We start from the raw sequence: 17,489 nt of genomic DNA, 5'->3' as shown, positions 1-17,489 counted from the left end.
GCAGCTCTTCTACACATCCACATCCATTCTCATACCGCTGCCACAGTGATCTTTCTAGATAGCTGATCCAGGCACTCCCATAAAACAGACAAATAGACAAGAAGCTTAAGTGGTTTTCTGTTGCCTTCAGTATCAAATCTAAACCCCAGAGGTAGCATTCCAGCGCCATGTCATCCTGGACCTGACCCTCCCTGTCACCCTCTTCCAAGAGCACACCTGGAGGCGTCCAGTCTGACAGAAGTCCTCACTCACTTGCTCGAACCCTCCTGGCACATCAGATCCCTTTGTCCATGCTGTTGCCTTGGCCTGAAATGCCTTCTAAACACCTCTCTGCCTTGATACTTTTTCTCATCCCTCAAGGTCCCACCAAAATGTTCTAAAACCCTGAAATCCTCCCTTCCTTCCCTGGTTCCTCAGCAGTCAGACTCTCTTCTTTGCATTCCCACAGTCTTGTGGACCTCCAGTTGGAGCTCTGCTGAGCACTGCTTTGTAATTTTCATACACCTGCCTCCCCATCAGATGATGAGGTTTTTAAATGAAGAGACTAAGCAACCATCACTGTACCTAGCTCAACACATGCTTGATAAGTAATGAGTGAATGATCCAGAATATTTCGTACCTCCCATCCCAGACCAGAGAGACCCAAACGCTGTGGTTTCTGCTCCAGCCAGCAACCACCCTTTCCTCCTGGCCAGGTGCCTGATCTCAGAGCCTCATACACCTCAGCCCATAGCCATACTGTGGCCTTTGGCTCCTGAGAGGAAGGGGCAGGGCACAGTGGCTGTGTCTCTGAGAACATGCTGGAGAACAATAGCAGGAAGTGTGCAAGTGGGAAACAATCATTGGGCTTAGCCCATATGGAGGAGCTTCCTGATTGGCTTGATTTGTTCTGAGCAGGAACTCTTAGAATAACTTTGGAATTATCCCAGTGGGATGACAAATTTCTCCACCAAGGAGGAACTGTCACCTGGTAATATCAAGCATGGAAAACATGGTTACAAAAACAACAACAACAACAACAAAACAAAACAAAAAACTCAAAAAACATGAGAGGAAGTTCCCTTTAGGAAGACAATTTGGATTTGCCAAATCTCCCAGCCCCTGCCACGGCTCTCTGGGCCAATCTCCTTCTGAGAGTCCACCTGAGGCACAATTCACCTGTCACCTGTACCTTCCAGTTGGAGAGCATTCTCTCCTCTAAGGCTCAAAGGCCAGAGGTTCTTTCTGTCCTTTATTGGCCTGTCACGCAGCTCGTGGAAACTCAGACTGTAGGTGGCCATAGATAGCAGTGCCCCCTTTCAGAACCACATTCCTCTGATAGACATTGATTGAGCACTGGCTGTGTACAAAGCACTCTTGTAGGCATCATGGGGGCCATAGGAATACACCAGATGCTCTTTTTACTCTCACAGAACAGTGGTTTCTAAACCATGTTCTGTTCTGTGGAAAGGCCCAGCTGAGGCAAGAATGGGGTAGGAGAAGCAGGAGGGGCTCCCAGTCCACTCAGGCCTCAACCAGAGCTGATCTATTTGAGCAAGATATTGGAAAAGAAAATTCTACACCAGAAAGAGGAAATACTGACGACCTTTAGAGTAGGAACAGTTTCATTTGCTCTTGGAAGGAGGCAACACAGGGCAGCCTAATACCCTAGGCTCCAGCAGCAGGCAGACCTAAGTTTGGACCCCAGTTCTGCCCTTTACTGGTGTTGGGCCACCAGTTCCTGAACCTCTCTGAACCTCCAGTAGATCATCAGTCAAGTGTGAATTATAGTAATAGCTACTCTGCAGATTGCAGAGAATTGGATAATGCCTGCAAACAACTTAGCACATTGTCTGGCTCATGGTAAATGCTCCATAAATGTTAGCTATTTTTACCACTACTACTCTTGGATATTACATAATTTTTTCTGATGAATGACTCATTAAGATGCTAATTCAAGTATCTTGAGAGCTCCATCAGTCTCCCTCAGAGTAACCTCCAATACAGACAACAGGCAAAAATGTGTTGATTATCCCCAGTTTGGGCATTGATAAAAGCCGTGACTGAAGCCATGTGGATATGCACATACACACACACACACACACACACACACACACACACACACACAAACAAACAAACATTCTCTCAGGGGTAAATGGGGAACTCTAACTCAGCAGGAAAGCTATCACAAAGTGCTGGATTTAGACACAAACAATGAGTAAACAGGGATTTGGATGAGAAGAATGTGCCATATAAACAATTTTCACAATCAGATATGAAAGCCCAGATGCTTCCCTCATGAAGGGCAAACCCGAAGAGAATCATGGGGTGAAACAAAGTAAACCCTGAGACTCTCCACCATTCTGGCCCAATTCCTGCATAGCTGTGTATCCTCTACTTGTATTTTTATGTAGGTGAGCCCCAGAGTAAAGAAGAACAGTGCATTACATATGCACACACGTGCACACACACACACACCCCTGAGGTTAGGTGAAAGGATATATTTGAGATATTTGGGGAAGCGAGCAAAAAGTCTAAAAAACACAGCAGTTACCTCCTGCATTTTCTTATCTCAGAGAAAGCAAGTAAGACAAGTTGCTTCTCAGTCAGTTCTTTTTACTAAGTCTAGAGTTGCCATTAATTTGAATTTGTTCTTTCAAGAATCAGTTTTGACTGAAGGCATTGAGCCAAAGGGTCTGCTTTGAGGCTGCTGTCAGTTGAGAAACAATTTACACACTCACTGAAACATGTATTTTCTCCACCAGCATTTCTTGAGAACTTTCCTTGAGCCACATTCCTTGCTAGATGTAAACTAGCTAGATGATAGAAGCCATATTCAAAGAAAGCTAAAGAAGAGATGGTTAGTCTCTTCAAGAGGTTTGCAAAAGGGAATTGGGAAGAGACCCTCAAGTCCATAAACAAGTGATTCAAATACAACAGGAGAAAATTGGTGATAGAAATGTGTCCACAGGATAAGGCAGCAAAGAGGAAGGGCACCTTCACAGGAAATGTATCAGGGAAGACTTCCAGAAAGAGAGGTTACCTGAGCAGATTCTTAATGCACAGTAATTACCCAAGGGAAGGGGAGGAGGGAGAATAAGGGCAAGTCAGGCAGAAGTGGTGGTGGGAGCAAAGACGTTGAGGCAAGAAAGAGCGCCCTGTGTGCAGGGATCTTTAAGAAAGTCATGTTCCTGGAGATGAATGGGAGGCTGGCAGCGTGTAGACTAAGGAACTTAGAGCAGAGAGCTTGTGAGGGGTTTCTAGCAGGGGAATGCAGCTGTGGTGTGTCCACGCACATGCTGGATTTGAGGGTGATAAGGCCAGGTAGAGGCAGAGATTGATGAGAAGGTTGCTGTAGGCATTTAGGAGAAAGAAGGAGAGAGCTCTCACAGGGCTGAGGAGGAAGAGATAGGAAAGAGATTTGTGGGGCAAATCAGCAGGATTTAGTGCTACTATACGTGTGTGGTGATTATCAGAGAGGGACAAGTCAGAGGTCAAGATAATTCCAGGTTTCTCTCTTAAGTAGAATAGATTGGTGGTGATACCAGGAACTGAGGTAAAGAATGCCAGAGGGAGGAACAGCTTTATGGTGAAAGAGGAGTTTGGTCCTGCCTATGTTGGGTTGGAAGTACCTGTGGACTATCCACATGGAGACATGGGAAGTGCAATTGTATACAGAGGCTGGAGTCTAGGAGAGAGGCTGAAGGTATAGGTTAGGTAGATGTCAGCATGTCGTGGGAATTAAACCATGAGACTTGACGTGATTAGCCATGGATAAATGTCTAGTGAGGACAGTGAGCCAAATGAACATTTAATAAAGGAGAGAAGAGGAGCCCATATCAAGAATCTAGCGTCATGGCCTCTGAAGCAGAAGAAGAGTGTCCACAGTAGTTAAAAAATTGAAAAGTCAATAGATTCACCCTGAAGAGTATCCATGAGACACAGCAGTTAGGATGTCATGGACATGAACAAGACCAGATACAACACAGTGGTGGGGGCAGAAGGCAGAAGGGAGCAAGTCGGAGGGTGATTGCGATACGAGGGTGTTGAAGCAGCCAGAGGTGAGTGCTGTTGGGGGAATCTGGGAGAGAGATTCAGCAGTAACTGAAACAGGATGCAGGGTCGTAAGAAGTTCACCTATTTTTAATGTGAGAGAATTTATTCTTGTTTATGGACTAAAGGAAAGGAGGCATCTGGGGAGAGGTTGAAGCTATAAAGGGAGGGGATAATTGATGGAGTGCCATCCCAGAGGAATCCGCACGGTCAGGTGCACATGTAGAGCACTGGCCTTGAGCAGGAGAGTCTCTGGAGTCAGAGTCGGGAGGTAGAAGGCTGGATGAGACATTTTTCTCTTCTTACAAAAAGAGACACTTCTTGGGCAAGAAAGTGTTTAAGCCACTGAGAAACGTGTTGCTTTGAAAGAGTCATCTTGCTGTTGTGTAATCAAAACTCTTTATTTCTGACAAAACGGGCTCAAATAAGAATCATACCCAAGAAATCAAAGCTCAGCACAAGCTTGGAAATGATTTCCTGTAGCAGAAATTCAACTTGCACAGATTCTGATGGTGTGAGCCATGTGATTCCAGATGGAATAAACACACAAGAGAGGAGAGATAGGCTGGTGTCTGTGGGCTAAGGAAAACCTATGGAGAGCGAAATTCGCATTCATATTTATTTGGGATTAAATTTCGTTGCACCAACATCAGTTAACAAAAAGTGTTAATACGTCCCAGCTGTATACTGAGATCAAGATATAAGTCAATACAATATTAATTTTTTTTCTCAATGTATATACAAATTAGTGTATTTGGAGGGGGAAGTAGCAAAACCAAGGCAAGATTTAAAAAACCATATTGAATAGCACCATCTCCAAGTTAGTTTCACTATGGAATCCTTTAAAAGTGTGCTCTTGCTTTGCCTTGCTTTTCGTTCATTCAACATATATGTACAGGGACCAAAATAATATATAGTCCTATCTCTCAATAAGCCTATCCTCAGGAGAGGGGTGGTACAGGTAAGGCTGGGTAGGGTAAACACATTTTTAACATTCATATCAGATGGTGTATACCAAATACCTAACAGCGCTAGAAATGCTATGGGGAGGAGTGAACACATCGGGTTGAAGTGACTTAAGGAAAACATTACTAAAAAGACAGGATTTGGTTTGGGTTTTGACTCTTAGGTGTATTAGATGGCGTTGAGAGTAGGGAGTCATTCCTGGCTTTTTCACAGGGCAGCGTACTATCTGTTCTGGCTGGAACACGGGGAAGGGCATAAGGCTGGAAGGGGTTAGAGCAGAGCACGGAGGGTGTGAACTTCCAACCTAAGCAGTTCAGGTCCGGGAAGGAGGTGATGGAGAGCCACCAGGAGCTTTTCAATAAGGGAAAGGATATGAGCTGTACTTTAAGAATTCTTGATGGGACCATTCTCTTCTCTGCCATATTTCTGTCTCAGTGATGACATTGGGGAAAAAAAATGAAATGGGCTTGAGTTTCCACTGACACCTTGCAGTCAGGGAAGGTCCTGTTCTGTTATGAGGAGAAGTGGAAATCCTCTGTTTATTTAAGAGCTGTTAACCTTTTTTTCATAGTAAAATACCAAATGATCTGGGGTGATTCCAGATATGCTCATCTAAGTAAAAGGAAGCTGTTTCCTTGCAAACTGAGTCACAAATGAAAAATATTTTGGGAGTGCCATAGAAACAAATGTACTGTCTTCCTGAAATATGGAAAAGGAATTTTGTAGCATCTCTTTGCGTGAAAACAAACAATATTCTTCCCAATGCTCTCCCTAGAATATGGAAACAGAGAGACTGAGGTTTTGAGAAAGAGAGAGAGACTGGGAAAGAGAAGGCAGGTTGGGGGTAAAGAGAGAGACAGGCTACGTATTCTAAGAACGGAGGAGGAGTCGGAGGATCAGGTCTCAGGCAGAACTGAGGACCCAGGAAGCAGGAAGTAACAGGGCACTTTCCAGAATCCTGCTGTGGGAATGACTCACCCTCGATGTTTCTCCATTCTTGGGTCACTCGTCTCAAGATGCAGACTGGTCAAGAGTTCAGGCAACCTAGCTTAGTTATATTTCTACTCCGTGGCTAGGGAGGTGGGATCCCCTCATCAGTGAGTGGTTTCACCAAACCCACAGCCACTCCAGAGGAATTGTGGAGGAGCTGGATGTTGTTCCCAAAAAGGAAAGTGGTGGGGATCTGGGGCAGGCACAATTCCCAGCTGCTGGCCCTTAGCCTCTTACTCACTTCTGAACCACATACGCTGTGGATGTGTCTTCTGCTTCCATCATGTAACTGCACTTTATCGTCACTGATGAGCGCCATATTGTTAAGTCTTACTGTCCCGGTGATTAGCTCAGCTGGAAAGGGGTTTCAGGTGTACACAGACGGCACTGACTTGCCTCTTCCTCGTGTTAATTCGGCTGGCAAAGGCTCTGAGAGTCACACTGACACAAACATCACAGTCACAGCACAACAAAGAGACGCTAAGACATGGGTGATTAGCATTGAAGAAAACGCAGGAACTTCCCTGCTGAGACTCTGGATGGGGCAGGGATTTGAGGTAGGGGGTTGCTCAAGCACAGCTTCAGCCAAGCCCCATTCATGAGAGTTGACTGGCAACCAGGAACTCCAAACTTTGCAATTGCTCATTCTTTCCTTCTGCTGCTGCTGAGTCATTAATGAGGCTCTGGGCTGTGAGTAGCTCTGGCCCCACATCCTTAGCATACTTCTAAGAGCATTCATTCAAATTCAGCCATATGCACTAAATGTCTTGTATTGATTAGAATTAAATGTGGATGCAGGTGAAGAGACCCACAGGAACAGTGGCTTAAACAAGATGTTTATTTCTCCCTCCAGTAAAAATCCACAGGTAGGCCGTCAAGAGCTGTCCAGTGGGCATCTATGTGAATTCCTCAGGGACCCAGGGTTCTTTCAGTTTATCCGTCTCCTATCCTTGTCCTCAGAGTTCGAGATGGTCCTTAGAGCTCCACCGGCACACATGTGCATTTCAGGCCAAATGATGAAGGAAGAGGTAAAGAAGAAAGAGCTAAAAAAGGTTCTAGAATCTGCCCTACAGGGTTTTCACTTATATCCCTTTGGCCAGAATATGCTGTACATGGCTACACAAGTGGCTGAGAAATGTCATAGGGAGGTCATTATTTTGCGCGGCTGTATGCCTCACGAAACCTTAGGGATCGCATTGCTGTTCGAGAAAGGACGGAAATCGGTGAACAACGAACAGTCTCGGTTACATGTTTCCTTGTGCTGGCTACACAGAGATGTGGGCTGCTCTCCTCTCCTCTGAACACAGACATTCTTCCTGAGGTTCTTGTTTTGGCAGGTCGGCCAGACAGGCACCCTACTTGACTGCTCAACTATGAACCTGCCGTTCAAGAGAAGGGAACAGGTCTTAATTCAGTGGCTTGCCAACTGCCAAACCCTCCTGTTATTCTGGGAGAATTTACTGAGACTCAAACGCATGGCAACCAAGCAACGGTGTTTGGCCTTTCATGGTGTGTGTGTGTGTAACCCTAGCTCGGGTTTCTCAGCGGAGAGGAAAACTGTAAAGGTTCACTCCATTGGCTCAGTGCTTCTTCAGAAATAGACTCGTGAACATTGCTTTGCCGCTTTTCTTGCCTCAGCGGACTCAGTGCTGAGATCCTCCATGGGGAAGCCCACAAGCCCCCCCTTCCTCTTCCTACCTTGCTTGTCTACTCCTCCCACCCCCCCCCCCACTCCTGGGCCCCAATTCATATCATCAGTGCCCCCTGCAACTGGGTGGCAAGTTCCATTTGCCTGGGTCTTCTCATTTCCCATAATGGAGCCCCTACAAGTCATGCTGTTTGCTAAACTTGACCTCTGCACTTCCAAACAATAGCGCTCAGACAGTGAATGCTACAGGGAAATGAATGTCACCTAAATTGGAGCAATCTGATTTGAAGGTCAGCACTGCCGGAAGAGAAAATGAACTGCCTTTAGAAGTAGTGAGCTCCCCGTGTGGGGAGGATTTCAAACAGAGGTAGGATGACTGTTGAGTGGATGCCGCTCAGGGGTTTCATGTTTCTGAAAAGCAATTAGATTACATAGCTTCCACTCCTCGCCCGACCTTCTGTGGGCATGAAAAATACATTATGTTGCATTATGCATTCTTCAGGAAACGAGGGCAAAAAGAGGAAGTGGTCATAGGGAGGTAGTCCAAAAAAGTGGCAAAGAATACCAGTTCTCCAGCCTGACCACGAGGGTCCGAATCCTGGTCCCACATTATCTTTGTGACCCTAGGCAAGTCAGTGACCTTTCCGTACCACATTTCCTTCATCTGTGGGATGGAGTTAAAGAGTTCCTACTTCATAGGCTATCGTGAAGCTTCAGTATCATAATGCTTGTAAAACACTTAGAAACAGTGTCTGGCACACAGTAAGCACTCAGAAATCCTAATCATTACTGTTGTTGTTGCATAGGAGCAGTATATATGTAACAAAAAGAGTATTAGCATTCTGAGCCCATTATTATCACCACCACTGATGAGGAAAGAAAAACAAAGCACACTTAAGTTTACAGGCAAAGTCCTCTCGAAGCAGTAAGACGAGTGGAAACCCAGTTTATATTAGTCTGTATTCTTTTGGATTCGACTGAGAGACGCCCACCCAAAGGAAACATTTATTGGCTCCTGTAAGTCAACAGGTTAAAGGTCCAACAGAGGGTCATGGGAAACAGTAGCTAGAGAATCAGTGGCCCAGGGTCCCTCTCAGGCAGCCTCTTCCTTGTTTTCTTCCACTGCAGAGGAGGGAAGGTAGGTCCTCTGCAGAGCCCTTGAGGCGAGGTATTATTTTCTGGGCCAGACGAGGCACAGCAAAATGCAAGCACAGAGTGAGCCATGGGGAGGAGTCATGGGGAGGAGGGATAGAAATGCTGAGGACCTCTCTGGGGCCATAGCGCTGAGCCATGTCAACTGGAGGGTAGAGTTTGCTCTGCCTGAAAAGGCCATACAAGGCCACATGGCCCTGGGTGAGAGCGGGGACATATGATATTCTAGGCCATGGCCTGCGCTGTGTCCCCGGCCTGGCACGGTTTCTTCTCTTTTCCACCTGGTGAATGCATCCTTCAAGGCCCAGCTCACATATCACCTCCTCAGTTAAGTTTAGCTCGCTACCTTCTAGCAGTTAGAAATTGCTTTCAGCTGTGACCTCAACAGGGGCTTAAACTCCTACAAATCTGGAGCAACAGTCCAGATGCTTTTTGAGTTGCCTTGTAATGTGTGTGTTTACCTGGCTGTTATGGTCATTTGGCCAAGAGCTCTCGGGAGCAGACACTGTGGCTGACTTCACTCTCCATCCCTGATGCTCAGCACAGTGCCTGATAGAATGAAGGTGCTTGCAGAAAGTTGGATGGATGAATGCATAAATGGATTTTGAAATGAGAGTGATTGATGCCTCTCACAGAGCCATAGGTCTTTCGTATTTTCCTGCGAGGGAGGTCCGTTGGGGTTAGGTAGATTTTATAAGACCATCTGGCCATGATTGCAACTTTATCGCTGGTAAATTAAGCCTGCATAGGTGCAGTGTGTCGCCTCTGCTTACAGCCCATTACAGTTTGCTTTGTGCTCAGAAGAAATTGAGCAAGCCGGTCAGAGGCTGCTACGTGCACCTGTCTCAGCCTAAAGAGCCTCGATTAACCTTGCGTATAAATTACACTTCCTGCCCATTCTTTATCTTTAGCTCAGCAATAGCTGCTTGGCTCCTCCAGGGAAGACTGCATTAGATTTCAGTCATGAAACTACAAAGCAGTGGCATCTCCAGCCTGGCTGAGATGACTCTTATTAACCCCATTACACTCCGTTTCTTGGGACGCTCGCTGGCTCCGAGACTTAGATTTTCCACAAGAAAAATAGCGATAGCGGCCTGGGCCATTCAGCGCCCTCAGGACCTGGCCCCAGCTCACATGTGCGTTTGTAGAGAAATCTGCCACTCAGATATGACCTGCCTGGACTTACATAAACTGTCGATTTCCCACATTCATCCCCTTTGAGGGAAACTCATTTGTTGTTACTGCAAAAGTTTAGTTTTGTTGCTTTCTCTCCCTCCCTTCCTCTCACCCTCTCTCTCTCTCCCGCTTCTTAGTTACGCAGTATCATGACCCAGATCTTTAGTGCTTAAACTATATAGCTGAGAGCCCTGAAACCCATAGGGCCAGGGGCAAGCTGTGGAGACCGTCGGCCAGCCAGTGGGCATCCGTCCACAGAGAATTCTTAACCACCTGGGGCTGCTTCACTGGGAGACATGAGCTACTTAGAGTCAGCCTTCCCTCACCCCCCTACCCCTGCGCCTTTTTCCAGTCAGCCATTCTGAACACGGTTTTGTTTATTTTAGAATCCCCTGAAGTGCCTAGCTCTGAGTCCAGCCGCACAAGGTCCATACATGTTGGTTGAGTTGAATGGAAATCCATGTTGGAGTGTGCCCATTTAACCCTTCAGGGACACGGAAGAAGCAGGCTCCTTTCCCGTGCCCCAGTCTGTGAAATGCTGCCTTCTCAGCACAGGGTCAAAGGAGGGTTTTTTAAAAAGCCATTTATTGGTTTTATTCTGGTTAGACAAGGAATACATGATTTCTTTAAAAATTGGGAAAATATTGAAAATTATGAAGAACAAAATTAAAATTCCCCATTATCCCATTACCCAAAGGCCACTACCACGGATGTTTTCCTGTTTTCTCACCTTAGTCCTCATGAGGGAGGGCCCTGTATCACTCCAGATTTTTTTGAGGATTGGGGGAAGTGGAGCAGGGGTAGATTTTTTCTTTCTAATCTTAAAGCTTCAGGCATTATTGGGATACACACACACACATTACAAATTTATATATATTATTGGGATATGTTTTATTAGGATATATATATTCACATGTGTATATCATATAATATATACATATATAATACATACCCATATAATATATAAATATTTGAGCTGTATCAGCTATTGCCACAATAGTACTATATGACTACTCTCAAACTCAGTGGTTTAAAACGAATATCACTTATTATTGCTCATACTTCAGTGACTACATTGGGTATTTGCTGATCTAGGCTGGGCTCTGCTAAGCAACTCTAATTTCAGGTATAGGACCAACTGGGCATGGCATCTGACTCTGGGTTGGGCTCCAGTCTACTCCCTATGTGTTTTTCCCGGGGCCAGGGCTGAAGGGACAGCCATTGAACAGAGAAGCTCTTTTCTTGGTGCTAGCAAGGCACAAAAGGACAGACCCCAATGCGCAAGCACCTTCCAAGCCTCTCCTGTGTTGTGTCTGCTAACATCCCATTGGCTAAAGCAGATGACATGGCTGAGCCCATAATCCAGGGCCAGGAAAGTACAACCCACCCACCATAAGACCAAAGCAAGTCATGTGATCAAGACCAACATCAGTGGGTCAGGGATGTATCCACTTCACTTCCCATGGAGGTGAAGAAGGGAGGGAAGGAATATGTTTGAGAATAATAGACTCTACCCACGTCCTACATATCTGCTGAGGAACTCTGTCCTCTGCGATTCAGTCTGCTCAGAACCCACCTGGCAAGTGCTATCATCCAATCTTCCCAGGAAGCCTCCTCCAGCGCTCCTCTACGCATTGAACAAGTTCAGTTTCGGGATCATTTGACTGCCCCATGTGTGTTGTTCCTATTGCACATTCATATCTCATTTCTTGATTTCCCCCAGAATAATTTACACAGAGGTGGGGAGAAGATTTTGCTGCACATCTGGAAGAGCAAAGGAGTTTTGTATCTTTTTGTTTATTTATCTGTGTCACTCGGCCCCGTCTCCTGTAGATTCTGTTTGCATCTCAGCCTGCACACAGCCTCTCAAATCCAGGCTTGCTGAAGAATTCACCCTGGCCTCAGAAATCCTAAAGGTTTCATTTGGCTGAGCCATGTCTTTTTGCAACTTGGTTTAGTTTCTTTGATTCTTTCAATATACGTATGTTGAGCACTTGTGCCCTCCAGCCCCATGATGAATTTATAATCTAGAAGGGGAAATGAATGATTTCTATGTGCTATCATATGGGGTTTAGGGTTGCTAAACTTCAGCACTATTGGTATTTGGGGCCAGATAATTCTTCATGGTGGGGGCTGTCCTGGGCATTGAGGGAGGTTCAGCACCATCCTTGACCCCACTACCCACTAGATGCCAGGAGCACCATCCCCACTCTCCTTGAGTTATGGACAACCAAAATGACTGCAGACATTGCCAAATATGCCCTGGGGGACAAATCACCTCTGTTGAGAACCACTGCTTGAACATATAGTAGACTTGTTAAGACCTCTGATAAACCAAAATAATGTGCTAATAAATGAGGGCAGTGTTATTTCCTGGTGGTGCATCTGTGAAAGCCTCATGGGGTAGCTGGTGTGTGACCTAAGACTTCAAGAATGGTTAGGGTTTTGAGATGGGTTTCTCAGAGGAGGGGAAAACATGGGGCGCAAATGGGCAAATAAGGAATAGTTCTTGTTGTCCAGAGTGGAGGCCATGTAGGTACTGGGAGGCTAGCTACTCTAGGGCTATCTAAGTCATTATAAGGACTTCCACTTTTACTGGGAGTGAAATGATAAATATATCTGTGTTCATTTGGAGGGAATATGATTGTACATAGAGTTTGTCTTCATAATCCAAAGTAATTGCTGCAAAGTCTCATCTGTCCAGAGGTCATTTTTCGGATGCCCAGGAAGGAAACCTCTGAGGGGCACAGTGCATCCCTAAATAGGTCCATGCCTGTAGCTTGGTGTCCCTTACCCCTCTGAAGATCTTAGTCTGGACTCTTTATCTTAGGTCTTAGTTGAACAGACTTGGTTAGCCAGTTCCCACCAGCAGATTAGGAGATGGAAGGGGGTGGTGGTGGGACAGATATAGAGGGGCCCAGATTTTGCAGCAAAGCTCCCAGCACAATAGAGGGGAAAGAAACCAAAAGCAAAATTGAATGAGCAGGGGCGCCTGGGTGGCTCAGTCGTTAAGCGTCTGCCTTCGGCTCAGGTCATGATCCCAGGGTTCTGGGATCAAGCCCCACATCGGGCTCCCTGCTCAGTGGGAAGCCTGCTTCTCCCTCTCCTGCTCCCCCTGCTTGTGTTCCCTCTCTCACTGTGTCTCTCTGTCAAATAAATAAATAAAATCTTTCAAAAAAATTGAATGAGCAAACAAATATGTTCAGGCCAAATAATTCTTTAGGCAGGGGAACATCCACCCCTTCATAATCCTAAGGACATTGCTGCATGACAGTGTCACCCTAGTATGCCAACTTATGCAATGTTTAGCAAGGCAGGAACTACACAAGATACTGTAGAACCCATGTGGTAAGAGTTTAGCACCATGGTCAGGAGTAAGGTCTAGAGTTTGACTTCTGGCTTGAGGTCTTGCTTCAAGGCTCTGCAGCCATCAGCTAGCCCCTTAACCTTGCCAAGCCTTACTGGTCTCATCCGTAACATGGGGACTCCCTACTCAAAAGGTCATTGGGAAAGTTAAATAAAATCCACTGTGTGAATTCTGAGCTCCATTCTTGGCACAGATTTGGTGCTCAATAAACGTTAACAGTTAATACTATCATTTCTTTGAAAGCATAAGCTCCTGAGACCTCTCCCAGATTGAAACTGTTTTGGAATATTCCCAGAGTCTCCCGGCAGCACCCAAATTTCCCTTTCAGAAAATACCTAGGATAGCCGTGACAACTGAGAAAGTTCCAGAAGAAAGTTCCGGTTGTATCAGGTCCCCCGTCCCTTTTCCCTTCTTTTGGGCGGAAGAGGATGGGCCCCTGAGGGCGATGACAGCAGGCTCGCGAGGGTATTGGCCGCCAGCCTGTGGCAACGTTATTTCCTTTGAGCGAGATTAGCTTTTCACCCTTTAGAAGAACTGATAGAAGAACAGTTATTCTGAGATAACTAGGAGACCAGGAAGCTCTTTTCCTCTGGCCATTATGCCCTGTGCTATGCAAAAATATCTACCCCCAAATTAAGAATGGGCACATTGACAGAGTTCGGGGGGAGACACCGAAGCATACTGCAAAGCGGTGGCACTGAGCTAGTGGCTGTCCGTCTGGGTTGTTTTTCTTCGATTACTGTCTGCGGAGTGGCAGAGCTGAACACGCAGGATGCTCTGTGAGGTGCCCTGGCCTGGCACCGCGGCATTATAATGGGGCACGGATACTGCCAGGAAGTCACCCCACAGGAAGGAGCTGCTCTCTGGCCCGGGGATGGCAGGACAATAAAGGACCCTGTTCTCTGTTTGTGTGTTTTCCAGGCTGGAGCAGGAAATCCAAGCGCTAGAAAGTGAAGAGTCCCAGATATCTGCCAAAGAGCAAATCATCCTAGAGAAACTAAAGGAGACAGAAAAATCCTTTAAGGACTTTCAGAAGGTAAAGAAAACAAATGTGATTTCTCCAGATTATATCCGAGGGGAAGTAAGCACTAACGAATGGGCGCCGATGGAATCGAGGCCTGTTAATACTGCTGAGAAGTCTGAGCCCCACGCTCTGAGAAATGCGGTGCAGGTGTGTGAGGACCCGTGCGGTCTCTGACCCTGACCGTGGCCGGTAGTCAGGTGTGGGATCACCTGGTCTGCGGGGAAGCACAGAGGAGAGCCTTTCAATCAACCCCATCTACCTATTGTCCAAACCCTTTATATGCCCGGTTGCTGAAAAGTCATCTCCCCTTGGACTTCAGGATTCTAAAGCCAATTCTTATGAAGCAGATTAGACCTGCTCCTTGTGGCTTTAATTTAAGTCTTTCCTTTATAAAAAGGCCAGAGGTAAAACCATATCAAATGGATATGAATTTCAAATACACAGAGTGTAAACACTGTGGAAACAGATGGTGCCGTGTAGTGCAGAGGAGAGAATGCGTAAAACCAGTAGTCTCTGAATATCTCAGGACCTTCCTTCCATTTTATCGCCCAGGTACCCAGACCGAAGAAACAATCCAACCAAATTAATTTTAAGATGGGATTTTCAGATGTCACTTCTCCAACACAGCCGAGGGTAATTTGCTAGATAACCGACGTAAATCCCTCCTGGGAGAAATTCAGTATGAGGTGGGAATGATAAAACATTCCCTTAAATTTCAGAATCCCAAACAAATTTCCCAGAAGAAAGGAGAGCATTGGGTTTACCCACCACGGTCAAATTCTGGACCTGGGGGAGAGAGATGGGTTAGATGGATGAGGGATTGTCCCCCCACGTGTGTAGTGACACTCTGCCCTGCTTTTGTTTCCACAGAGCTTCTCCAATGTGGATGGAGGTAAGTGGAAGAGCTCTCTGCCCCCATTCTATAGAAGAATCTTATCCCGGTCAGTTTAGTGGGCTTCACGAATACAGGTTCACCGGGAGATGCAATGTGTTGGTGTGTGAGGTCATCAGAAAGAAGGAGTAGCTCTCTGTGCAGGGCCCTGAGGAAGTGCACGTCCCCAGGCTTGTCTGCCTCTCTTCTTCAAGGATGGTTTCTCGACTCACCGTTTTTAGTCTTACACAGTTGGCCTGGCTCCTCCCCTTCCCGTTTGGTCCTCAAGGTTCACTGCTTGGACCTTTCTTGAAAGGTGCTCTGCCTAGAGTGCTGACATTGGGACCAGGTCCCTGGCGAGAATGAGCCCATTTGTGCCTAGGACTCCAGGTCGCGACACACATCAGAAGGCCATCTCGTGTTTAGGAAATCTTTCTAAGGCTGTGTTTTTACTCTCTGAATCAGAAAACTGCTATTTCTCCAGCCTTCCAGGGTAACAAGGCTGGGCAGAACCTCCCTCCCTGTGTGGCGGATTTGGCCTTGAACCCATGAAGGGTGGGAGCAGGGCCCTGGCTTCCTGACCCCATCCTGGCAGGAGCGGGTCCTGCTTCTGTTCTCTCTTCCCTTACGTGGGAAGAGAGAATTTCATGGGAATGAACTTGAGGTTTGTGCTTCTTGTCCTTCACCTTGCTCCCCTCACTTAAGCTACAAACTCATGAAAACCACTCCATTCCCACTTTCACTATGGTCCTCAACTAGACCTGCTTTAAAAGGCCAGGACTTGTCAGAAGGATCAGATGCCATCTGCTCTCCTGGTTCTTAGAAGGTCATCCTCTAAACTATGAAGATGATCAGGAGCCAGAGTAAAGGTTGGCATCAGTGTTTTCCCAATGTCAGTTGCAAATATAAGGGCAAAGATTTAAAAATGCAGAGATGGGTGATGGGTGATGTATTCTTCTGGATTAGCAAAGATATTTGCACTAAGGATAATTCTGACTTTAGCCAGAAAAAAGTGTTGTGTTGTTTTATTTTATTTTATTTTATTTTATTTTATTTGGTGGGGGAAGATGGTTTCCAGCAAATACAAGGCAGGGAATCTGGATTTTTGGCCCCCGGGTGATCTTTGGGAAGGTAGTAAAGTAAACTTCATGTTCCCAGCACATGTGGGCAGGGACAAATCAGGGCCAAACTAGCAGGGACTCCAGGTGGAGGACCTATGACATTCTAAAGCCTTCTCTAGGGTGTGGCCAAATCAGGGCTCTTGTTCTGTGTTTTGGGGATAGAGCATGGACGGAGGAGGTGGCCTTGCCTCTTTGGGGGAATAAAGGGTGGCAGAATGGGAAGCATAGTGGGCTTCCCTAGTGCTAGGAAAGACCCGAAGCAGGGGACGTAATCAGCAACCATGCAGTAAGTGTGAAGCTGGAATGGGGCTGTGGGTCATTGGCCCACAGACACCTACATCCTGGAAGGGTACACGTTGACCTTTCGTGCTTTTACTTCTTTCTTTCCTCTCTTCTTTCTCAAACCAGAATCTCTCCTAGACTTTTCTCTATAATTAGGGAAGGGAAGGAGCCTGAATGTCACGTCTCTGGGAAGGCTCTGTGGGGCACGGAGACCCACAGAGCCTATGACTTGTTAACAAGCAACACGGAAGCCAGATTATAAACCCTTGCCACTGCATCTTTCATTTTCCCAACGTGAACTTCTTTCATTTCCTCCTGCATCACTTCCCACAATTGGCATCCCTTCACCTAAGCAGTTCATGGAAGTGGGAAGAAACTTGATCGTGACTAAAAAGAGCCTGCAGAGAAAATTGCTCTGATGACTCTGTCCTCAGTCACTTTTTGACAGAGGTGACCTCAGGCTCAAGGATGCAGACATTTTAGGGATCCCAAGAAATGGCCAGGGAAAGGTTTTTGTGGTCTTATCTGTGGTTATGATTCCTGCCATCTCTGGTTATACCTAAGTCTGGGTGGAGCTTTCCATTGCACCACATCTACTGGCAAAGAAAGAAGTTTGAAGGAGGCAATACATCCTCTAAGAATGCTGTCAATGTTTAGCTCACTCTGTGGTCTGAGAGTACAAGCTGAAGCAAATCCAGGTGAGGGACTCTGGAATATCTGATTAATTTCTCATTCTTTGGTTTCAAAGGACCCTCGATATCAAAGTTGCCAAGACCCTCTCAGAATCAACCACCTGTTGTTACTAAGAACTAACCCGGAAGTATTCTAGAACAATAGCGCCTTGAGAAAAATACCCCACT

At 46.2% G+C, this 17,489-nt stretch overlaps 1 protein-coding gene across 6 annotated transcripts in view; it reads left to right on the top strand.

Moving 5' to 3' along the window:
- The window catches only part of LOC112836697 (PALM2-AKAP2 fusion protein), a 280,648-nt gene that overhangs the window by 247,825 nt on the left and 15,334 nt on the right, over nt 1-17,489 (top strand). For all 6 annotated transcript variants that reach the window (XM_073876580.1, XM_073876582.1, XM_073876581.1 and 3 more), the window contains 2 exons: nt 14,253-14,367; nt 15,226-15,247. In XM_073876580.1, coding sequence (XP_073732681.1) covers nt 14,253-14,367; nt 15,226-15,247 — 137 coding nt within the window. The remainder of the gene's footprint in view (nt 1-14,252; nt 14,368-15,225; nt 15,248-17,489) is intronic.

This window comes from Callorhinus ursinus, unplaced genomic scaffold, assembly GCF_003265705.2.
Source record: "Callorhinus ursinus isolate GAN/ISIS: 27379988/994484 unplaced genomic scaffold, GSC_fseal_2.0 scaffold24, whole genome shotgun sequence".
Taxonomy (NCBI): Eukaryota; Metazoa; Chordata; class Mammalia; order Carnivora; family Otariidae; genus Callorhinus; species Callorhinus ursinus.
Note: the sequence above shows the minus strand (reverse complement) of the source record. Positions and strands in the feature narration are given on the sequence as shown.